This window comes from Seriola lalandi, unplaced genomic scaffold (assembly GCF_002814215.2).
Source record: "Seriola lalandi dorsalis isolate HSWRI2012SDOR001 ecotype SW California unplaced genomic scaffold, Sedor1 jcf7180002054887, whole genome shotgun sequence".
Lineage (NCBI taxonomy): Eukaryota > Metazoa > Chordata > Actinopteri > Carangiformes > Carangidae > Seriola > Seriola lalandi.
This window is the reverse complement of record NW_019525439.1, coordinates 758,700-784,312: the sequence shown is the minus strand read 5'-3', so window position 1 is coordinate 784,312 and position 25,613 is coordinate 758,700. Positions and strand designations below refer to the sequence as shown.

At 41.2% G+C, this 25,613-nt stretch overlaps 1 protein-coding gene across 2 annotated transcripts; it reads right to left on the bottom strand.

Annotated features, from left to right (window-relative positions):
• On the bottom strand, positions 1-25,519 carry syngr1b (synaptogyrin 1b). 2 transcript variants are annotated; one of them, XM_023429064.2, is made up of 4 exons: positions 24,910-25,519; positions 9,026-9,263; positions 4,968-5,113; positions 1-2,110 (listed from the first exon to the last, which is right to left on the bottom strand). In XM_023429064.2, the coding sequence occupies exons 1-4, from the start codon at positions 25,009-25,011 to the stop codon at positions 1,880-1,882; spliced, it is 717 nt and encodes a 238-aa protein (XP_023284832.1). In that variant the 5' UTR covers positions 25,012-25,519; the 3' UTR covers positions 1-1,879. The 2 variants fall into 2 exon arrangements, with proteins under 2 accessions (XP_023284832.1, XP_023284833.1); XM_023429065.2 differs by lacking the exon at positions 1-2,110 and adding an exon at positions 2,612-4,661 and having other exon boundaries at positions 24,910-25,516.
• Positions 25,520-25,613: the final 94 nt, after the last annotated feature.

The following is a 25,613-nucleotide window of genomic DNA, read 5'->3' as shown; positions in this document are numbered from 1 at the left end:
TATCTTTATATCAGTATTTTCTTTATTTTAATTGGTTAAAATCAAACACATCAAAAACATACATTTGTACACAATCTTTTTCTTAAATCTTACCTTTTTAACAGATTTCACAGAGGAACATCACACATTTCTAAGTCTACACTGTTGTACAGTATAAAGTATATATATGTATATATACTTTGATAATTTGGTCACATTTTTTGTTGTAGTATTTTTTTTTTTAATAGTTAGTATTATTATCCCAAAATAAAAACATCTCCGTACCCTGAAAGCAACATAAAGGACGAGGCATGGATGACCTCACCATATACAGTATCATATCACAATAACACTCAAAACACCATAGATTTTCTTTCTGTTGTCTTTTCCTTTTTTTATACAGAACTAGCATAATGCCCTAAAATAAAGCATGATCTTTTTGTTAAACACTATAATATACTGAATTATAGATTTACATATATTTATAGAGAGATAGATATACTTTATTCTTTAAGAAAATGGAGCAATGCATGTTCATAAATACTCAGGATGTTCATGGTTGCCTCATCTGTAGATTTGCTGAAATAAGGTGGAAATCACAATTGATATATAACCTGCAGTTCTTCAGTGTGGTTCGCTGATTTGTGTCATTTGGAATGCTCTATAATGATGTCAGACGCTTGGTCGCACTGAGGGTTTTTACGTGCTTCAGGACAAAAGCAAGACGAAATTCAGTTTAGCTGTACTCTCACCCTAAAGATGCCGAATGTGAACCGTGATCCTGTGCATGTTGGGTATGTTGCCCTGTGTTCGTTGGGTTTTGCTTGGCAGTCAGCACTAAGGCAACAGTCGAGGAAAGAAAAAGCGGGTTCTTCGGGGGAAACAAGAAAACACAAACTTCCACACTTCAATTAGAAAAAAAAAAAAACAGAGGATACTTTGTAACACACATACACACAGACACACTCCCACTTCCTGTAACGCGCCTCTAAGGAGTTTCGTCAGCAGAAACTTGTCTTGTATCTGTTCAAAATCAATACGCTGTGGACCGGTGCTTGCATGTGTGTTTGTTTGAGGGTGTTTCAACTAACACTGATCGCAGTCATTTCGCTGACTGTCGGCAGACCTCAGAAGATGAAGGCAACGTGGTCACAAGCATTGATCTGCTACAGTGTGACCGTTTCTGCAAACACTTGATCTCCCGATTGTTTCTAAAGACCTCAACCCTCCTTAACACCTCCAATCGAACCCGGCGTCTCTCCCATCCCACGACCCCTTCCCACGGATGTCCCTGAACCTTTCCTGTTGTTTTACCTGCAGACTCACACATGATTGACCTCTTATCCCACCCTTTGCTTTTACCTGTCCTTCCCCCAAAATCTGGAAAGTTGCCCAAGATTTCTCACCTAGAGACAAATTCTGACGACATTTAAGTTTGATAACTGAACTATCTCTAGGTATGAAATACACTGCCTTCCCCCCTGATCACTGTAGGTCACACTGGCTGAAGAGCATCAGCTAAATGGATAGATCCTTGCACGTACAAACTAAATATTCCTGGGCCAAAACTGGAACAATACTGCATTGTTCTGACCCAGAGTTGTTATTTTTTCATATTATTGTTTAACCAAATGAAAATATGGTAATGTGTATTCTCTGCAGTTTTGAATGTCACATGTTTGCACATGTTGCAACGTCTAACTACCTTTTCTAACAGTTTGAGGCTAAAACTTGAACTTAAGTCTAACACCGGGTCAAAACAACCCACTCGTACTGGGTAAAGTTAACCTAGCATTGCGTCAGTTTATACTGATAGTAAACAATACAAACTGCTCTAAATTAGAAACTTTGGGCAACATCATCCAGATCCTCCCCACTGTATATCTACCCCCAAAACATCTCAGTAGTCCTGACGCTGGTATCCTCCAGTGCCATCAAAGGCCCCTTCGCTGTTGGCCTGGCCCCCTCCTCCTCCTCCTCCTCCTCCCCCCGGGCTCTCCAGGTCATCCCCACCGAAGGAGGTGTAGGGGGCTCCAGCTGCATCCTGGCTGGGGTCCATGTATTCCTGGGAGAAAAGGGCTGAGTCGGCGCCCAGCTTGTACCTCTGGAAGGCCAGGAAAGACTGGCCCGCCTTCGATGGATGATCGGACACAGTGAAGGACAAGAAGGTGAAAGAGGTGCACAGATGGTGATTGAAAGGTGTGGAGATAAATGTTGAGGGGGAGATGCAGTAGTGTTAAAGCAGATGGTTTGGGAGCAGAGAGAGAACAGAGGGGGAGAGAAGGAAACATTGATTAGTTGGCTGGAAAGCTTGTGAAGCATATTAGATAGTCAGAGCGAGTCATTTATTCAGTCGGAGCAGGTTAGTTCTTCAGGCAGCATTGCAAAACAGGATATTTATCCATTGTTCAGCTCCAGAGTGAGGAAAAACCGCTTCTCACCGAGTCAAACTGAGTCTGTGTGCATTATTAAACAGCTGAGGCCCTGTCCTGTAAAACACCACAAATCTCACTTTAGTCAATAATTAGAGATGTCTCAAGACAACACTGTGCAGAAGCCAGATATCGAGTGCACAGAGCAAACAAAGGCAGTCACACAGAGGAAGACAAAACCACAGAGAGAGTCAGTCCAGTTGATTTAAGCTCAGAGTTCTGGGATGTTTCATGAGGAAGTTTATTTACTGTTGCGTCTCGGCTGATCAGTCCTTGGGTCCATCACATCACATTTTACAGACTGGACCCTGAATATTTCAGATTTTTTGTTAATATGGACGTGGAACATTTTATGATAGTAACGGTGTAATAAAACTTAATTTATGGCAAATTAGCGTGCACAGTTTCAAGCCATAAAAATCCAATCAATATGCAATAAAACCGTGTAATACTTAAAATACTTAAAAGCTCCATGCTTATACTATGAAGTCAATCTCAAAAAGCTATAAAAAAAAAACAACCAATCTACCAACTGTCACAAAATAATAAAGTAAGGGAAAGCATAGACATTTTAGGATTTTTTATTTTTTTTTTGCTTTTGGGCAGAAAGTTAGATGAGAAACTTTAAACTTTAATGTCTGTCAGCTGAATATAAAGCTACAGCCAGCAGCAAGATTAGCTAAGCTTAGGGGGTGGGTCACCTGGTAGACTGCGTACCATGATGGCTTAGTCTGAATCGCAGCGGCCCCACAGCATGTCATCCCCTCCCTCTCCCTGACTTTCCTCTCTCTCTCTATCGGAATTAAGGCAAAAAAATTAAAATTAAAAATTAATAAATAAAGCTTAGCATAAAGACACAGTGGGAAATTACCAGCCTGGCTCTTTCCAAAGGTAATAAAATACGCCCACTGTACCAGCACACCTAAAGATCAATAACTGACATGTTATATCTGTTTGTTTGTTTGTCCCAAGCTCCTGTCGCTTCTGTCTGTGGTCAAGAAATAGCAGCTAGCTAGCTGTTTTCCAGTCTTTATGCTAAGCTAAGCTAATCAACCGCCGGCTCCAGCTTTGTATTTAACATAAAGATAGTTTAAGGAGTGCTGTTGACCTTTTCATCTCAGTGTCTGCCCAAAAGGGAATAAACACATTTCCCAAAATGTCCAACTATTCCTTTAAGGTATGGAGTCCAGGTGAGGATAAGGTTTGAATGCAGCTTTATCAAAAACCAAAAGTAATACAAAACCTTTAAAACCATGGTTTAAGCAATGCGCTTTGACAAATTTACAAATACTCATTACAAAAATCTAATAAATCACACAGTTTCTAAACTAAATTGTTACAGAGAAGAAAAAAAAACCTCACCCTTTAATAGTTATGACCTCTTCAGCAAAAAAGAGTTATTGTGTAATCCTTCATATTAATGGTGAAGAATGACGTGGTAGCCTGACCTGTGAACTGAGACTGCGCTTGTTGAAGGGCTCCAGGTTTGGTGTTAAAGCTACATCTGGACAGTGTGTACATGTCACACACCTAACTTCCTCTGCAACAAACTGCTGAGTTTTGAATATGAAGTAAAAACGAAGCAAAAACCAAAACAGAACCAAGACCTCGTGGCAGATGGAGAACACACAAGTCTCTGTGATTAAGCATCTTAGAATTTAAGAACCAAATATTCAAACAATCAGCTTGTATGCTTTTCTTTATATTTTAACTTCTTTTTCTATCAAAATACAAAAAAAAAAAAAAATCTACATGAATAAGGGTTATTAGTTATTAGCCCACCCTCCAAAAAGGATGACAGCAATTTAAGTAGGTGTTTAAGGCAAATCTCAGCATTTGGCAGTGTAATTGTTGAGTCATCAGTATTGATCAACTCTTAAATCAACCCACCTGCACATACATTATCATTATAATGTGCTTGAGTCAGGAAATAAGTTACTTATTTACGGTAGGCAAAAACATTGAGTAACATCTTTCTGGCAGCATTGATGGTACAACTGTTTGTCTTACTCCTGGCTTACAGATACACTCACGTCCAGCAGTATTTGATGTTACTGGGTGCCTTTAAACAAGTGCAACCTCAGTCAGGGAGCGTGTAGGACCAGCTGCAGAGGGTTAAGGCAGCAGGGGGGAGAAGACAGAGCAGAGTCAGACAAAAGGTTGATGAGGCTGAGGGGGGAACAGCTTGGTGTATTCCTCTTCAAATGACACATTCTTTAACTTCTCCATAGAGAAGAGAGTCTGGGCGCCCTGTTGGAACAACATCCACACACTTATGAGTACACAAATAAAAATTAATATGGTCACACGCGTCCACACACTAACCAAAAAGAATATGGAGGAACAGCATAGTCAAGTCATACACATATATAGCTCAATGGCTATATTGGCTAGCAAAGGGAGGATGGAAAAAGCAAATCACAGCTTTAGTTGTTCGGGCACTTCCTGCGTCGTCCATAACACTGCACCAAACTTCAAATAAAAGCGTCCACTCAGCAGAAGGTGTTATGTCATACTGTGTTACATTGTAGGCCGATGAGGTGCGAAGGGTCTTACCCAGGTGAAGATTGAGAAGAAGGAGAAGGTGATGGCTGCCCGCGCTGCGTCACCTCCCTCCCTAAGTGGGTTGTCCTCGTGCTTGGTCACCTGCCACTGGTTGGCCAAGAAGCAGAAACCGACAAACCACATGAAGGACCAGAACGCTGGGGAGAGAGAAAAGTCAAGATCGGTGTTAAAATAATGATAGAAATGCAACAAGATACCTTCTGATGTTTAGTATTTTCTCTTGACCTTCTTTTAGTCAGTCTTTATTAGATGATACAAGTTACCCATGTTCCCTGAACGCTTTCCATGCAGGCCATCGATAGATGCTAGCCACAGACAACATCGGCACCGCAGTGCCTTAATGGAGTTTAGAGTAAGGTGGTGTAGAGTTGTCATTGCAAAACGTACCAATATCACTGACCAATGGGGGCGTCTTTTCCCCTCGGGGGCCCCAGATGTTTGCCTGGTTCTGCCTCTCCTGATGGTGTGTTAGAGGTCGTGGTGGGTGGAACGTTTTTTAACTTTGGACAGAGCCACGCTAGCTGTGCCCCCCAACTTCCAGTCTTCATGCTAAGCTAACTGCCTGCTGGCTGTTGCTCCATTTTTAGCATACAGACAAGAGAGTGGTATTGTATCTAACCCTTGGAAAGAAAGCGAAAAAGAATAATCCCTAAAATGTCAAAGTATTCCTTTAAAACACATGCCATAATCAATTAAAACATCCACATTCTTTGCCACCAGGTTTAGGAACAATTAGCAAAAGATTTTTTAAGGGTTTTTGTGTAGATTTCCCCTCATCTGAATCACAGGTCAAAGGATAGAGTGCTGTACGCTGTTTAATTGTAAAGCCGTCTGACACAATATTGATTTTGTGCTGTACTTTGTCTCGACACTGACATAGGAAAGGCAGGCAAAGAAAGCTAAACTGCTATAGTTAAAGGTCTAAAGCAGGTGAAAATTAAGCCGTATATAATTAGCATAACATTGACAAAGACTGCGGAGTTAATCAACTGAAAACAACCAGGGACCAATGATTGGCCCCTGTGGAAAACCACAAACCTCGTCCAGTGGTGGCAATCAGAGAAGGAGAGAGGTTCAAACATTATGCCATTACATCCACTGCAGTTGTTAGTGTGGCAGTGAGGGAGGGAAAAGCTTAATCAGAAACATCCAGGTCCGATTAGGACACATGTACCAGCTGTTCCCTTGCTTCAGTAAGGTACAAAACATCTCATAACACAGACATGGTTAGAGACAGAGAGCAGGTGTATGAGTGATGAAAACAGGGAAGGAGAATCTCGTCTATGACAGGAATGGCCTCATTAACCGACTCAATACTTGACTATCTTGTCACCATATCTGAGTTCACTGCAGTAGCAGTGCAGCAGAGAAGGAGAGGAAGCCACTGTCAGAGACACAAAGCACAATGTGTCAGCGCCTTGTTAGAGCACTCCTCTCCTTATTATCCCTCTCATACCTCATCTCCTTTCATTCATGATGATAACCCATCTATGTATGTCATTTATTTATAGATTGAAAAGATTGCTCACATTTTCTGTGAGGATAGAGGATTTGGGGGCTTTTGATCAGCTGGGAAAAACTGTACAAGAATATGGCAATAAACTACAATTACCAGCTGAGTTGCCAGAAATATGGTCACAATCTGCTCTTCCTGAGTTACATCGCTGAATAATAGCCAGAAGTGATTTTGAAGAACATTATGATGAACAGCGAAGTTTGCTTTGAATATAAAATGTAATCACTTCAATCGGTCTTGAGATGTCATGTTCAAAAGGTCAAAAATCTGTTTTGTGAGGTCACACTGGCCTTGACCTCTGACCTTTCTTTGATCACAATCCAATCGCATAAATATCTCTGAAATCAGAATATACCGTCAGAACTTTCCTAGATGTGCTTTCAATACTGTTGTTGTCTTTACAAAAATTAATTTCTCTTAGTGTTAAAATCATTAATGATTAATGACATTAACAATTTTCTCACACGTCATCCATCCATTACCACTGGGTCAAACGACTGTGTAATATGAAAAGGATTGCTCACAGTGCTGAACCCACTGGAAATCAACAGCCGACTAAGGAGCACTTTTCAGCTTTTAGCCCCTTTTGGTCTCATTTGTGTCTGCTGAATTTGCTGTAATGTTTGCCAAAAACAACCGGATAAGCTAATACTACTGTAGTCCCAGGAGGTAGACATGGAGGGAACCCTCCCAGCATGCAACGGGGCAACAAACCTACAGACATAATGTATGTGTGTCACAGTATTATGCCTTGTGCTTGTCAGATCATCTAAAAAAAAAAATCTAAAAAGCAAAAATCCAGTGATCCCATCCATTATAAGCAGTGACTGATGTAAAGAGACAATATTTGAACTCACTGCAGCTTTCTCTCTTTAGTCTTTATACAACTACTCCCACTTCATGTGTATAATATATTATAACACCATGCATGTCTTTGAGGAGAGTGTATGAAACGCTGTGTGAGCACATGTTCCGTTATTCCCATCATGTCTTACACGTCTCTACAACAGCAGGCTTTTCCCCGTCTTTGAGTGCGGCTGCTCAGAACAGTTACAAACACTTGTGCCTCGCCTTGGACGCTCGGATGGCGAATCGTATGAACTACTAAGCATACTGAGCTCTTGAGAACCCTTGCTTGCCACAGACGTGCATGTAAAGTCCCCGTTTGTTTTGCTAACTTTCCCAGTGGTAAAATTTTTACTGCAGTTTTTGCCAGAAAAGTGAAGATAACAGAGCAGATAGCATTTGGGATTCAGCTTATCGACATTTAATAAGTTATAACTGATGGATGCAACAAAGCCTGTGTGCAACACTGCTGTTGTGAGTGCTTTATAAATTCATCCAGTGGTTTACTGGATGAAAATGTTTTAATACACTGATTCTGCTTCTCTCGACTCGCCTCTTCATGTCTGTGATTGATACAGCAGGCAGTAGTTTGTTGATCAGCTCATGTTACCACCTCTCACTGAGCCTCAGATTGAAGCCTATTGTACCTGCAGCTGCTGTAATATAACCCCTTAATAGTGCTTTATCACATCAATATAGGCCTAGCCTAGGAAATTACCTTGTTTAATCGTGACAGCTTTTGCTTAAGAGAATAAAAGGTCAATGTCAAGTCTGAAATGAATAATTCTTATTCTTATAATAAATGTTTTTAATTCATCTACATTGAATCTCAGATGAATCAATGTCATTCATCTGGACTCTGCAGAACTGTAGAACTACAGATCTGCTCAACAGCTTCATTCAAGCCTGAGAGGTTTAAGCTTATTTAGGTTTCAATTGGTTTCAGCTGGTTTTATTTGACTTTTATTTGATCCTCTACCCCATGCCAGCACTAACCCGTATCTTGTGGCTCATTAAGTTATAAATTAGGGGCTGCTGTTTGTGGTGTTACTGTGAGTCCTGCAGCCACTCCTGTAAGTCAAAGCAGCAAAGTCTTTGGGTGTTACAGCAACCTGGAGAGCTGCGTTGGTGGGACACGTGATCTCTGCCTTGCAGTCATTTATTTTATGATCTATTAAGTGTTATTGCCTCACAAGCTGTGCAGCATTTTGTGAGTCTGTTTTGAAAGCGTTATAGAGCTGGAAATGATTTGTCCCCAGTTCATTAGTATCAATTTCCCAGTACACTGTTTCCTTACACCCCCGTTCATGCATCCATCTTCCCATGCTGTTTAGTTCTTCAAAACTTCACCCTTGTGTAAAGAGAAAAACATGCTTGTTCTGCAAGATCATGCAAAAAAAAAAAGTTTATGTTTAGAATGGGTTTTACTTTGCTGCAAAATATCTTCTGGCTTCTCCTTTTTCGTGGCTAATGTTTACATGGTTTTCATAAGGTACAAAAGCCCATAAAATATATATAAATTATATTTTATACATCATAGTCTATATGTAAGAATTTCTTTCTATTTCAATGTTAAATGTTTAAGTTGCACGTGAATGAAAAAAGACATGTACATACAGGAGTATTAAAAAAAACAAGAGAAAACAAGTATGTTGTGTTGTAAAGTTTGTATGAAAATCGTGTTTACCCGACACCCCAATATCAGCCAGCACAGCCTTCTTGCGGTCTTTGACACTGCTGATCTGGGGGAAGTACACGTCGAGAGCCAGGAAGGCCATGCAGCAGAGGAAAGCCATGGAGCCCATGAAGACGCCATAATTACAGGCGTTCTGGTTGCGGTTGAAGATGCAATACTCTTCCACTTCTTTGGGGCCGTTGGTGTATCCCTCATTGGCGATGCAGCCAAAGATCACGATGGAGAAGAGCTGCAGAGAAGAAGAAAAGAAGAAAGGATGGGACTGTGAGACAAGAAATAAGGCAGATGTTTGTAGCTCATGGGGGAACACACTCTCGCAACATGTGGTGCACCATGGTCCCATTGTCCATCCTAATTATTCTCCTACTTTCATATTGAGTGACTCCTCCTCCATGTGTGTCCTCTAGTAAAATAATGTTTGTTCACACACAAATCTGAAGCCCCTTGCTCAGGTTTGTGTTTGAGCACCACCACCTCACCCGGTCCTCCACTCGCATGTTTGGAATAATTCATAAAAGCCCTTTACAGCTCAAAAGAATACCACCTGCTGTCGTCAGACGGTATATTTAGACTGACTGTGTAATTTATGAATAAGAAACACTCCAGCGTGACACTCTCAGCCCATAATGTCACGACAGCCCTGCAGGGGAGTTTCATGAATAATCCTTCATGTCTTTTTTGTCCAATGTGCCTCTGGGTTTCCTCTGGAATTTGACCGTGGAAAAATTTGCCTTTCCCTGCTATTCTGCAATTTACTATGACAGCTACTGAAACCACAGTGATGTGAATAATACATATATAATGTTTAGTTAAGATTTTATATGAATAAAGACATCTAGGCTGTATCCAAAGTGGAAAAATAATCTGTACTTGCTATTGTTTTTGCAAAAAGAGGCTTCCATCGTCTTTTGATAGGGGTAATTACCTCACCAATAACTACTGCACATAAATATTGATGATATTACAACTAATCGCTCTCTGTTGTATTACACTGTTGCCCTGAACATACTGGTTGTGTTTTCTGCCCAGGGACTGTAGATTCAAATGACTGGTGCACGGCTCCTATCAAATAAACAGTGATTTAAAGGAAAACTAAATTCCCTGCTAGCTTTTATAAATCTCTATTGTTTTTTGTTTTGTTTTGTTTTTTTAGACAAAAACCTTGTGAGTGTGGTTTTATAGCTCTTGTGTTTAATCGAAACGAGCCCACCTGTTGTTTTTGCAGCAGCTTATTACGACCCGTAGTTACGTTTTGTTGCTAGGCGACATCTAGTGGTCGTAGTAATTATGACAGGAGCAAAGGGGAAAATGCGGTGACGGAGTATAAAGAGCGACCAAGTCCACGTCAGGAGGAGGTTGTTGTGGGTGGATGGGTCAACGAGACACAGGATAGCCGTGTTCGATTCCCATGTGAAACCAGTAGTTCATATTGTTTCTATTATCCATGACCGTTCAATGTTACTATCGTAACCACGACAACAAAGATCATCTGATGTTGAGGAAGTACTTATTTTAACCCAAATCGTGATCTTTTCCTAACCCTAACCAAGTAGTTTTTGTGCCTAAACCTAACCAAGCCATGACCGTTATTATAGTAACCACAGCAACGCTCTCAGTACAGTCGCATGTTTATAATGATAACCATGACAGCCGAGGTCCAGTACTATTTCAGGAGACACTCCTATGGGTCGTATCAGAGGGTTGAAAAAAACAACCTGTATGGTTGTTCAGGTTGGAGGAGTTGTTGGTTTAATATAAGCACTCCTCTTGTGACTCTTTGCCGTATGAAATCCTCTTTAAACCAAGTGTCTAATTCAAACAAATGGACGGTGTTGAGTGGAAATGTACTGCTGGAGAGGTTTAATCCATACAGCGGCGGAGGAGGAGGGATGACGACAGTGACAAAATGCAGTCAATGGATGGAGGAGGTTACTATGATAGCATCTGATACCTCACTCGTCCATCTCTCCTTTCATCCTCTCTCCTCCTCTGTCCTTTCTTTTACTTTCTCCTCCTCTCCCGTCCGGCAGTGTCTGGAGGAGTGGAGACACAGAGGGCTACAAAATGGAGTCAATAACAGGAGCATGTTACTAAGATACCATCTAATTCTCCTCTCCTCTCCGAGGTCATAAACTTGAGACCACACACACACACACACACACACACACACACACACACATACACCCACAGTGTTTGTATTCCACCCTGCAGTGCAATGTAGCAGTCTGCTTTCTACTTCAATTGATAACAGCGGATCAGACAACTCCATCCAACTGACAGAGCCTCACACCAAACCTCCAGGGAGCGAGGTCTGTCTGGATATGGACCCAGACTGAGCCTGTTTATGTTTGTCTGCAGTCGATTCTGTTGTGGTGAGTGATGGATTCTCAGTGTGTGTGTGTGTGTGTGTTTGAGAGCCAGAAAGCTAGGAGTGGACCTTGGGTTAGTGGATAGTTTACCCAGCTGTTGTGTCTGTGTTTGTGTAATAAATGACAGCGCTACAAAAGGAGAACGCACAATAGACTATCCTTCCACTGACAGGCCCCGACCATGAAGGCCAACAACCAGGCCGGGCGGAGACGGGCATGTCAGTCAGGACGGGGATTACACCGCAGCTTTTCTTTTTCACTCTTTGCTTCTTTATCTGCTTTCAAGCCCCCTCGGTTTCTTTCCACTGTCTTCTCCTCGCTTTCTGCAGATCCGCGTTTTCATTAACTGACACCGAGAGCTCGACATCTGAAGCGGCAGCCGAAGCAGCCTATAACTCTGTTAAATGTACTCGACGCAGACTTCATTTCAAGTCTGAGATTTTGAGATTCAACCCATTTGACTGTGTGAGGAGGGGGAACTTGAAATGCAAGTCACTTTGCTTTGTTATTGTGCTTCTCTTTGAAGGAATTCCCCATTGTCCTGTTTGATCCCAGTAGCGGCCCAGTTAGCACCAGTATGTGTGTGACAGTAATCCTTCCTCTAAGACTTTGTATAAGACAACAAAGAAACATTATACCTAATGTTGAGGTATAATGTTTTGCAAAAATAATATTGGTATTTTTCCCCGTAGAACTATGAACTGTGACGATACCGGAGGCAATGTCATTAAAAAATGATTCAAATATTTGTGAAAATTATCAAGATGAAACAGAGAGGAGACTTTAAAAACTTGTAACTGAATGAATCAAAACCAAAACTCGACTTAAAGTCCTCTCACTACTTTTTACAGAGCTTTCAGCTGCATCTCATGGTGTTCCGCGGCGGGTGAAGTTATCACATGAGCGCAGTGATATACAGTACTTAGGTCTAGACATTTATTCTCCCCACAGAGTGAGTCCTAATAACTGACTTCTCATCGAGCGCCATCATCAGGCAAAATTTCAATTTGTCCAATGCTTGATTAAATATCTAATAATAAATAATAAATAACTAATAAGATTCACATCAGCCTCTGTTGTGTTGATTAGCACATGTTTGAATGCTAACATGTTAAACTGAGATGTTGAACATGGTAAACATTATACCTGCTGAACATCAGTATGATAGGATTGTCATTGTGAGCATGTAAATATGTTCATTTACTTATCATTGTTTTGTTAACAAAGAACATATTTTAGGAGACAGGATTGAAATGTTGTTTCTGGTGTAATACAGAATATGAAGCATTAACATCTCAACAGATAAAGCTATAACAAAGCTATTCAGAGCCAGCCTTTTCACCCAAAATCTAATCTGAGTTCTTAACTTGTGCATTTCGGCCTTATTTTAACTCTGTTCATATTTGTAAATGAGTTCAAGTGACTTTGATGTAAACTAAAACCTACCATTCAAAAAGACAGTAGTCAAGGTGACTGAGTGACTTACGCATCAGGTCTTTGAGATCATGTGTCATAGTGCAAAATGTTGTTAAAATATCATGTCAGCACTTTAAGTTTTGTCTTTAAAATGAGTCTTTACAGGCTTCACAGTAGAAACATCTTTCAATTGAATTCCGTTATGAGTTTTCTCTCTGGGTGAAAGGAGAGCAGACAGTTGAAATTCTCACTAATTGATGAAGCAACCACTAAGTCACTTGTATTAATCAGCAGTAACACAAGTGAGTGTATATTTAATAGTATATATAGTAATACATTGTCATTTTGTTGCTATTAGGTGGTAATAATTCCCATTTTAAAGACACACTGAGTGGAGATCTTTGGCTTTCTCCAGCCTGTGCAGAGGAGTCACGAGTTGGCATTTGGAGCCTGTGTCTTGATGACATACTGGAACAGTATGTTAGCAAGCGTGCACAACCTTTCTGCTTCCTTCACCCTCCCTCCATCCCCTCTCTGCTTCTCTAGCCTCCCGCGCTCCTCTCTCCATGGAACGAAGGATGTGTGTAGGAGGATAGTAACACCTCAATCCCCTCCTTCATCTACCTGCACTCTTTTTCATTGAGGGGGGTGATGATGAAGAGATGGAGGGATTGCAGAGGGGATGAGCGGAGGAAAGCATTGGGGGCAGAAGGGGTATGGAGGCGGTGCTATTTTTAGTCCGGCTGCATCATCGCTCCCTCCCTCCCTCCCTCCCGTCTTCTCCCATCTCCTCTCGTTACTGGCCCTGCCTCTGCCCACGAGTGTTCTTGAGAACACAAACACACACACACACACACACACACACACACACACAGACACACACACACTCAACCATATACAGCTCAAACACACACAGTTTGTCCACTGCTTCACATGCCTGGCTTACTTTAAGATTCAGGTCAGAAAACACAAAGTCACACACACACACACACACACACACACACACACACATACACATGAACACAGGCGCACATGATGTCGGTGGGATGTCAGAGCACTCTGTCTGCTCATGTAACACACCTATACTAAACACACATACACTGAAAAGAAAAGTGGCCTGTGTGTGTGTGTTATTTAACTTACTTAGTTCCTCTCTTCCCTCTTTAGAAAAAACTTTCTATCTTCTCAGTTTGTATTTCCTTTCCTACCACAGACAAACCTATTGTAGTGTATTGTCACACATATTACATATTGTCGTGCTGGTGGAGTTAGCTAAGGATACAAGGGTTTAACACAAAAGGTGTACTAACCAGAGTTATGTCATTGTAACAGGGGATGGTGTATACTGCATATATCTACTGGGGTTCATTAAGAGTCTTTTAGGAAGAATCTATATTTTTCTTTCACAATATCTAATTTTAGACTCTGATCTCTCCGATCACTGCTGGACTCCCTGGACCGTTTCCATGGCAAACTTCTTCTAGGTGTCCCCCAAACAGATGTGGAGAATAATGAACACTATAGCTAACACACTAACACTTACCCACCCACACACACACACACACAAACTCACACACGTGTTCACTAACCACTGTCCATGCTTTAGTTTTACAGCAAACATAGATCTGTTTTGTCATCTTTACTGATGGGCACAGCAAGTCTTTAAACTAATTAATTTAACAGCAGTAAAATGCTGTTATTGGATTTCTCTGATTTGACAGAAACTCACCTCAAACTGAATGAGAAACTTAATATGTGTTTCTGTATTCATGGCAGAGAATCTGATGTATGGAAAGAGATGAAGATCAGAGGTGATGCTAATGCTAATGCTAATGCTAACGATGCTAACCAATTAGAGATGTTAACAGGTAACTGTTCGGCTCCTATTACTGTGATGCATTACATACACATGATATGATTTCAACAGGAACCTTTTCTGTTTTTTATTTTTTGGCAGCTACTTTTATTTTGAAGGCTGGAACTAATGATTAAGTTTCTATAAATCAATTAGTATCATTCTGAAAAGCATCCGATGTTTGGTTCTTCAGTTATAGTCATGCTAGTTTGCTTTAGAGCTAGAATGAATGTCTGCATTGAAATATAACTCAGCCAATAAGTAGAGAAGTTAAAGTTTTTTATTGTGAAGTGTTAAATATCCTGCTCAGTCACTATTATTTTGGGTCTGCAGACAGTGACTGCTGGACCGTGCGGGTGTGTGCGTTTGATTTGGATGCAGAAGGGAGTTTGTTAGCTTCTGTATCAAGGACAGCACGACCTGCGGGGCCACTAGTTTTTAGTGGTGTGACACAGTTTGGTTTTTGGATCCTCGCCTGAGAAGCTCCGCTGGGAAATAAACTCACCACCAGGGACCCTCTTTCTCTACAGTTTACAGCCTGTAATTTTTTTTCCACGCTCTTCTCTTTTTCTCTGCTCACTCCGGTCACACAAATACCAAACACACAAATGCCCTTTCTCGCAATAAGGATCGGTTATGGCACGACCTAGTTCACTGGGTTTGAAAACACACATCGTTTTCAGGGTCACAATTATATTTGCTGTCACATGACAGCGGAGGGTGGGGGGAGGGGGGGGGGCAGCAGATTGAATTACTGAGCTTTTTCTCCGGTTGCCTGAAGATATCCAGCCGGGTTTGTGAGCAAGTCCTTCAACTGTACATCAACCACATATCGCGAAGTGTAACAGTCATTGTTCTGCTTTGTCTCTCTTATAAATTATAGATAAATTAATTCACTTCAATTAACTTAATAAAGAAAAACAGACAAAATGTGGTGAATGATTGAACTCGCTGCACCTAAACATTCCTCACTTGCTTAGGAGCCATGAAAAGTGGAGCATGTGATTCGGTTTCATATGTAACTCTCCTTCACACCCTCCCCCCGCTCTCTTTTTTAACTGTTATTCTGTTAATATATAAGACTTCTTTAGGTGTGCATGTGCGTGTGCGTGTGTGTTCCCTCGCCCCTGTGATCCGTAGACAGATCACAAGGCTTGTGGAGGTGATGAAAGCAGGCACTGTGAAGAACACCACGTGGGTTGCTGATCTTGTGACCATCAGAGGGTCACATACAAATTGCACATTAAGGATGCCGATTGCCAGGACTGTGTGTGTGTGTGTGTGTGTGTGTGTGTGTGCGTGTGTGCGTGCGTGCGCATGCATGCACATGCTTGTGAAACCGTGTGCATGCATGCGTGAATGCATGTGCTTCCTCTAGAATCTCCCTTTCTCTCTGATGCTATTTTTCTTTTTCTGCTTCACTTTCTTTGCGTCTACTTTTCCCCTTTCTCTTTCTCTAAATTTAAATCTGATACATGCAACACACACGCACGGCAAACAGCCATGTCAGCCTCCAGGTAGGCCGAAATCATATCAGTCCAGTCTGGCTCATTGTGAATGATTTAGAACTGCTGTTGTGCTCGCTGAAAAGCCTTTTGGATCCATTGTAAAGGCCAGACAATTGAGCCGGGCCTCATATCACCCTGGTATTCACACTGTACCTCACACAAAATCCTGTATTAGAAATAGCCACACACCTACACACACAGAGGCACACAGCAGACCGTGGCCTGGCACTGCATTGTCCAGGCCTTTGTGACTGCAGCCTTCATTAGTGTGTCCACAATCGAACAATAACTGAAATGGAAAAAAATACTTTAAAAGTGAGTTTGTCTGCCTCTATGTTGACTCAACCACTGATTTATGAATTTATGAAGCAAACTGACAGATTTTTAGTGACACTGAATCCAGACTGTCATCACACTTTACAAGGGATTTCATCTCACATCTCCATTCAGGTCTCAAGATTTAATTTAAGTTGTTTTTAATGAATATAACTAATATAACTAATATCTTTTAAGGAGCTATTTGTAAGATTTCGCTATTGCTACATAGCTAACGTTAACTGTTTACTTACCAGTCTTGCCAAGAGCTTCAGCGATTGTTGTGTTTATAAGACAAGAGGTTATGATACACCCTGTGAGCAGCACTACTTCTTCAGGGCGGACTGGAAGCTACCGGGCGTGTGGCTAACTGGTTAGCATGTTGACTTCAGTAGAAGAAAAAAAGTGATAGAAATAGCAGCAAAACAAGAGGATAGCTTTCCACCGCTGGAGACCGCTCTGTGGCAAATAAAGGAATGAAGTTTGATGCTAAACCAGAAATATTTCGTCTAGACTCATAAGCAGTTATAAGCAAGTTCATTGGTAAAAATTATTTGAGATAAAGATCATTTGCTTTAACAAATTTAAATTTGGAGGACTGGCATTTTAGTTCCGACATGTAAGATCAGGTCCACAAAATTTAAGTTTTGTGTTAATGCTGAACAATTACTTGGTTAAAGTTAAGTGCAATACATCACATCTCTGTAATGGAAAGTGAAATGCACACACTGACTCATCATATAGACAGAAGAGGTAATCAAGATACAATAACTGGGATCTGCCAACCCATAGCTGCTGCTCTCTGGATCGCTGGCATCTGGCGACGCTGGGAAATAGGGCAGTGGTGTATTCTGACGAGTTTCCACACATCAGCGCGGGATGACACACGTCATGATGCCATGGGAAACAATGGGTACACAGCAAACAATGGGTACATCATATGCCAGACACCATAATGGTTTAAACAGGGATAACAGCACAATGTTTCGAACAGTCTCTCCTAGGGGGCATTTATGGTGTGGCGCTCATTTCTACAAACAAGAAGTGACAGAAGGGGTTATGTGAGGAGCGAAAAAGGATAGCTTGAGAGGGAAGTTCATTCTGCTTGATTTCACCCCTCTGCTCACCTGCCCATTCACTATGTTAAGTGAAGGCTGAACTGACATCGGAAAGTTACAGCCATCCAACAAGCACTTTGGCTGGAACTTTTCTGACACAGACTGTGGTATTATTTTCTAGTGCAAAGCTATGGTACTAGAACTAAAACCACAATATGGAATAAAGCCGTGCAAAGACGAGACGTGCAAAAAGCTCAGAACTCATGAGTCCTGATCCACTTTGATCACTGATCTTACACTCCGCAGTTCCCCATAATTAGTGAGATATACAGATTACAAGCTTTTGTTGGTCGTATAATAAGTAACTCTAGGTATGCACATCAGCTAAATGAAAGTAAAAATGTTTCAAAGCAGCAACACTGGAAGAAAGAACCAGCTCTGCCAAGCATGATGTTATATTCATTACTGACTGATGACAAAGCTGCAGAGGAACCGGATCCTCTGCAGAAACACACAGAACAATTAAGATTTTCTGTCTGTTCACTTACACGTAAAGTGATGTTCACTCCAAGTTAAAAGCTGAATAATACCTGATCACTGCTGGAGGATATTATATACTGTCTATGTGTGTGTGTGTGTTCGTGTGTGTGTGTGTGTGTGTGTGTGTGGGGGCTTATTGTCTGCGGCGGCGTGTTGGCCTGGACTGGGGATACCTGATTGCTGCTGTCACCATGGCAGCAGCTGCTCATGTAATGAGAGAGAGAGAGAGAGAGTGATAGAGAGAGGAGACCTTGTCAAAGTACAATTCAAGGAGAGCCACTGCAGTAGCAAGGGTACACAACGAGACAGACAGACATAATCACAAGTCCGGGACTCAGCGACACTCGTATCCACACATCTACACTCTGTTCTACCCACTCACTCATTCACACACACTCTCCTCAATATGCCTCTCTCTTTCTTTTTTTTTGATTTATCATCCCTCTCCATCTGAATTTGGGAGTCAGTTAGTGAGAGCATGATCAGATGAGCTGCCCAGATACCATTGGTTGTATCGCTGTAAGGAAACAGACGGTTCCTCAATCTTGTAAAGCCGAGCATAACAGAATCAAGTGAGAGCAGGACTGCAATCTGGACTGCTGCTCATTCAGTTACTTATGCATGTTTTCATAACGGGTATGACAGGTCCATTATGCTTAAAGAGCATGCAAATTTCACTGTATGTTATGTATGTACTGTATTTTTCTTTTTTTTCGGTACAGATCTGAACACAGCAATCGTACAACCACACTGAGAGTCTTGCAAGGAACGGGTTTCAGCTCGCTCACAAATTAATTCTAGAGCGGTTCATTTGTTGTAGGTATGTGATTCAACTTCGACTTGTTTCAACTTCAAGCCAGGAACACTTTGCAAACTGGACTGTGGATGAGAAAAATCAACAGTTGCAAACATCTAGCCAGAGAATGAAAGGAGGTCTGACCTGAACTACCAGCAAAGTGTGTTGCCTAATTGGGCAGATAGGACTTTCTTTCTGTGTTTATTTTTTTCACTTCTGCTCCAATGAGCAGAGTGAATGTTCTCGGCTTTCGTTGATGCATTTGGTTTGCTTGAAATGTTTCCTGTGTGAAAAGAAACCAAACCAAGTGGAAAACCCAACAAGTTTACCAACTCGTCCACTGATCCGGACATAGCAAACAAAATGCAGGAAAATATCCTTAAAGAACCATACCAGTGGTTCTGTAAGTCTTACTACAAATTGCATGTCCTTCACATCACATCTGGCCATTTTGCTATGCAGCAGTGTTTTCCATGCATCTAGCCTCTATTCATCTCTGTATTGTCTGAAAATCTGTTAGCAGACAAACTTGTTTTTTGCGTTGTGTAATCAAATATATATTTTAATCAATGTAGAATGTTGTATCCTGTTGCTATTGATCAAAGGTTTTGAACCTTAGCGAACCCTAGCAAGTCTTAACATAGTGGCAGACCCTTTCCTCTTTTAACTCCTTGATTTCATCAGTCTTTTCATCATTGTAAACTGACTGCTGGTCCTATTGTCTGAATGCAAAATCCATTTATTACACCTGCATTGCAGACTGTTTGATCCTTCACCTCTTGGCCCACTGCATACCTGTGCAACCCTGCTGTTGTACTGACTGCAGCTTAGCTAGTCAGCATCAAAAGACCATGAAAAGTACAGCATATATTTGAAAATGGACAGTTACAGCGGTCAGATAATTATGGAACTGAAACATACTGGTGTAGTCACTGAGGTGGATAGATTTAATGGTGTGAAGCTCATATTCTGAGGTCTGTATCATGCCTCTTTCCAATGCTCTGCATGCATCGTGACTGATACCTGAAGGATCTTTTCTGCTGCACAATAACACTCACACAATCCACTGCATCCAAAAACATGCACTGCCACTGCCAACATCTGCTGTGGAGCTCGTGGAGCTCTCCTCTGGAGGCCCTGGCTGGCTGCAGTGGGACATTGCTTTGTGAGATTTACACATTTGTACCCCAATGAAAGAACCTTCAAAGGGGCTGTTTGTAAGTTTTCTCTGCTGCTGAACATGGTTTCTTGCCAGAAACGGGTGGTGGTGATATGCGCTCGACAAGAATTCCAGCCATTGTTGTATTTGCAAGAAAAAAGGTTATTATACACCCTCTGCGCATGACAGATTGGAGGCTACAGTGAGTCAGAAAGTGATGAGACGGGCTGCGCCTAGCGGTTAGCATGCTAACTTCAGTAGAAGAAAAGATGCAACAGAGACAACAGTTAAGTTGCACTGCTTTCCACCTCTGGAACAAAATACAAAGGTAAAACAAAATTATTAAACACTACAGTGACTCAGTATCGGAAAGTGACGAGACAGTCCAACCAGGCTGGGATAGCAGGCTAGCATGCTAACTTCAGTACAAGAAAAGAAGTGCTGGAGATAGAAGCCAAACAAGAGCTTTCCACCACTGGAGACAGCTCTTGGCAAATAAAGGAATAAAATTTGATGCTGTTTCTTCTAGACTGGTAAATAAACAGCTGTTAATGCTAATGTTAGCTATGCAGCAATAGTAAATTTGCAAATAGCTCCTTTCACTAAAGCTACAGCGACTGGATCAGATTTGATGCACTTCTAATCAGGCAGTGAAAACACAGATGAACAGAATACAAAGGTACAATAAATCTACTAAATGTTTCCACTGTACTAAAGCCAGAGGAAAACCACAGTATATGTTGTTTTATTTTGTATATTCACATATGAGTGTATCCACTTGGTGATGTTAACCACAAAAAGACAATAAAATCCATCCCATTGCAGTATGTAGTTTAGGATTTAGAGAGGTCCAAACACCGACCAGCCAAATGCCAGAATGTAAACAATCCTACTGAACAGACAGTCGGGTGGTAATCTAGGCTCATCTGTAAATGTTTAATGCAAAAGTACAAATAGGCTTATTTAGTGAATGCAGCATGTGTTCACAACATGACTGCATATACAATGCAAACATGCCGCCTGCAGGCCGCAGCTCTTGAAATAGCTTTCAAACCGTGTCTGAATTCTGACGTGTAGGCACTAACACACTGTGTTTGTGTGCACTCCTGTTTTACATGGAGATGACAGAATGCGCTGCACTGCAGTCTCTGTGTTTGTGTTGCTAATATCAAATAGTTACTCACAAATTACAAACTCTCTTGACCTCTGAGATGCTAATCATCATCACAGCTAAATTTAAAATGCTAACCCACGTTACTTACGTAAGAGCATTTCAATGTGAGAGAAAAACAGCATTTTCTTTAGCAGCTCACACTTAATTAACCTGTAAATCATATAGTTTGTTATACGTCTGCTTTGAAATATTCCTTGTGCTCCAGATATTATCAAAAGTCAAGATCTCGTGAAAGGAAAAGAATAATTTGATTAACTAGATGCAGGAGAATCTTATTATCACTATTTATGTGCAGTGTAAAGGTGGTAATCTCAGACTATTGACACAGTCATTCAGAATGTGAGCAAATATTTACCTTAACCTTCTTACTCTTTCAAAGAAAAGCACACACATGCAGCAGATATCACTTTCTTTTCTGCATTTGAGCAGAGTTAAATAGTGAACTTTGATCTGTAAATTCATCTGTCGAGCAGACAGAAAAAGCCGCTTTGGGCATGTTGACTTCCAGAAGTAAAAGTGCTATTTTAGCAGATTCAAGCACAAAGCAACTAAACACCACATTTAAGTGCATAATGATTTGATAGATGTTTTAAGTTGCCCAAGCATTAACCTCAATCCTTGAGCACTAGCAGAATTTAACAAACTACGCTTGAAGCAAAAAAAGAAAAGCAAAGACCCAAGCTTCAAAAGTAATTCTCTTTTAAATATAGATCAAAAGCAGAACCACAGGCAAGAACGTGTCGTATCAGCTTATCAAGTCAGGCTGACCACATTTAGTCTAATTCAATAAATAAATGTAATTTTTTTTCATTTAGAAAATGATCACACGCAAGGTGCTTTCCTCCCATCTGTCACTATGTTCACTGCTCCTCTCTCCTCCATGCATCGTGCATCATCACAGATCTACTGGACTGACTCCCTGAGGCTGAATCACACACACACACACACACACACACACACACACACACACACACACACACACACACACACAATCATTATCACCTCCACATACAGCCCTCCGAAGTCAGAAGAAGTGGGAGATAGAGGGGGAGAATAGGGAGGGCAGAGAGAACGCTCAGCCACCATTCAGAAACTGCTCCTTTCTAACACGCACACACACACACACACACACACACACATATTTGACATATTTGACGTCCCCCATCACCAAATGTTTGGAGTGCTGATAGTTTCCTCCCCCACAGTCCACAGCAGACTGAATATTAGCACCATCACACAAAACATCACAACTCAGGCTGTGGCTGTTACTATGGAGACATGGTGTTGCTCTGGTGACACCTAAGGGACAGGACATCTGAGGAGGGCCCTTCACACACCATACGTGCATGTGTGTGCAGGTTTACGTTTTCATTTGCATGTTTCTCAAAATAGGATGTGTAAAAATGATCTGTTTACTCAAATCAGCTGTGAAAGAATTTGGGGATTAATCAATGAATCAATCATTGATAAATTAATCAGTAAAACAGTACTTTTCATGACGATCATGATCATTGAAGCTATCAATCAGGAAAATACACTAAATACTTCCTGGTTTCACCTTCTAAAATGTGAGATTTGCTTCTTTTCTCCGTTTAATATTGTTGTAAATTGAATATTTTTGAGATTTGGATTGTTGGTTGGATAAAACAAGCTATTTGAATACGACTGTGAATTGTGACGGACTTTTGCACTATTTCTGGATATTTTATACCTTGAATAATTAAATTATAGCCCTTTGGTTAATCTTAAAAAAAACAAAACGTCATATTAATTTGTTGCAGCCTTAGATCAAACTCTTACATTCAGGCCACACATAGTAAAAAGATATATATACAATCATAACTGTAAGGAGCTTTGAGTAAAGATAAAGATCATCTTACTTGAAAGATCAATTCTAAAATGCTTAAACATGCTGTATATAAGCACTCATTCAAATCATACATAAATATAAATGAAGTCTTAATGGTTCACTGAATGGTCACATGACCTGCCCTCACAACAGCTTCAGAGCTGAGGAGTTCACACGCTCACAAACTATTTGCACTGTGCTTTCATGTGGTTTAGATTTGAACGCTACAGTTCATGTTTTAAGGTTTGAACGTGTCATTTAGTATCAGTCATACATATCGCATTAGTCACAAGGGACATAGAGCCATAGTGTCACATATTCAATGCTAATTCTTTTCTCTTTCTAAAAGAACTAAGAACTACATTTGCCACAATAAAACAAATGTTCTTTGAACTAATCTTGATTAGAGGGGGACTCAGGAACCAGTTTCAAAGTGGATCAGTCCTTGTGACCCCATGTTTTCAACAACCGGCACACCAGCAGGACTTTCCCCTTCACTAGAAAGTACAACAGCTGTATTCTCATAAATCCACCTGCGTCTTCAACTTTTCAACATTCCTTAAAAGGCTCTTGGTGTTATTTAAGGACGTGCAGACACAGACACAGTCCTATAAGAAATAATCACAACTATATGACGTTCTGCTGTAAAGTGGGAAGACTGTAAGGACTTCATATTTAACACATTAACTTACAGAACATGTTAGCTGTTGCATTTAGCAGGATTGTGAAGAGAAACAGGTGTTTATTATTTTCTGAGTGAGTTTCACAAAAAACTGCGAACCTAAAGAGTAACTTCACACATTCCATGTGGAGAAGTGTAAACAAAGCCAACCTGTGGAATCAAACACTAATCGCCACTAAAAAAGTGCATTTTTCAGACTATATGGTGACAGAAAACTTGACTTGATACTGCTGATTATTTCATGCCAGTCTAAAAGTATGATGAACTAATTTTGGCAAATAAAATGTTAGTGAATATCATGTCAGTGAATGCCATCATGGAGTACCTCTGCACCCATAAACTCACTTTTTATACGAGACTCTTTCATGAAAGAAAATATTTTCTCCATTAGTGGCCTATCGTGTATCTGTCTCTCATACTTTTAAACGTATCTTTGTATTCCTTGTCCCAAATGAATGTGATGTTAGATACAAAAACACAAATGTAGGTTGAAAAATACCCAACAGAGACATTCATTCAGAGTTCACTGTGACCATAATCCACTTGGGAGTGGAGTGGCCTCTTGGAGTTGGGGAGACTTTTGTTTCCATCTCTTTACTATGCTTCCTAAAAGTGGTCGCCAACTGTCGCTCTGCCTTTTCCCTCCCTTGGGGAAACGAATGATGGTTAGTTTTTACCGATTCGTAAAATTATTTGTTATGAAATCCTTTGTGTTGTCACTATGATCTTTAGAAAACATTTGTAGATAATTAATACATTACCTAAAAGCAGTAAACTAATAGGACCCTCTTGATGAGGTCCCTTTCTAGGCCTACATCAGCTCACTATATGAAAACTCACTATTGAGCAGCAGAAATAGGAAAAAACATATGTAACATGGTACATATTGTATGACATAAAGGAAAGCATAAAATATAGTATTATAAATGACAATGTTTGTTGCTGAGTATCAGCAGCCCCCTTCAATACCCAGAGGAATGTAGGGGCCCTTTATATCCTTGACAAAGAAATAAAAAGAAGGTAATCCAAACCTCAATTTCAGACACTGTACGCACAAGTAATAATGTCATTTAGCCACTGTTGCCCAGTTTAAGAACCAAACTTACTTTGCATTTTTCTATCACTCACTGTAGGCTACTGGAGCGGTCACTCACCCAAGACACTATGCGGAGAACGGTCTGAGGCTGCTGGAAGAAGGTGACGGGGTCGAAGGCTCCTCCGGCTTTCCCGGCTCCGTATGCCTGCATCCCCTCCATGATCCTCCTCCTCTCTGGACAGCCTCCTCTCTGGTCCACCTCTCCTCCCTGCTGCTGGTGCAAAGGTAAGCTACAGGGTGTGTAGAGCACCGGGTAACCGACACGGAAAATCCCCGAATCTGCCTCCTGCTACTACTACCTGTACTGCTGCTGCTACTGCTGCTGCTGCAAGGATGGATGCACGTCTCTCCTTGGCTCCTTGGCGCACAGCCTCCCCTGCTCTCTCCTGTTGTTGTTTTTAATTTAACCTCTAAATTCCCTGTTGTCCTCTTCGATGTCCGGGCACAGGAAGCTGGTTGCCAGTGTTTTGATGATGCTCTCTCCCTCCCTGTCTCTCTCTCTCTCTCTCTCTCTCTCTCTCTCTCTCTCTCTGTCTGTGTCTCAGCGCAGGAACCGGTGGCGAACACGAGAACGCGCCTCTGTTGTCACGCCTCGGACTGAAGCGCCATCCCCATCCAAAACACACTCGTAAAACCATATTGCGAGCACGCGCACGTGCGCGTAGAGGGCGCGCGCTTGTGCCCACAGGTTTGCCATAAGGAGTCACGCGCTTTCCCAGTCAGAGGGTTTTTAACCCCCCCAACAAAAAAGCAGACAGGAGA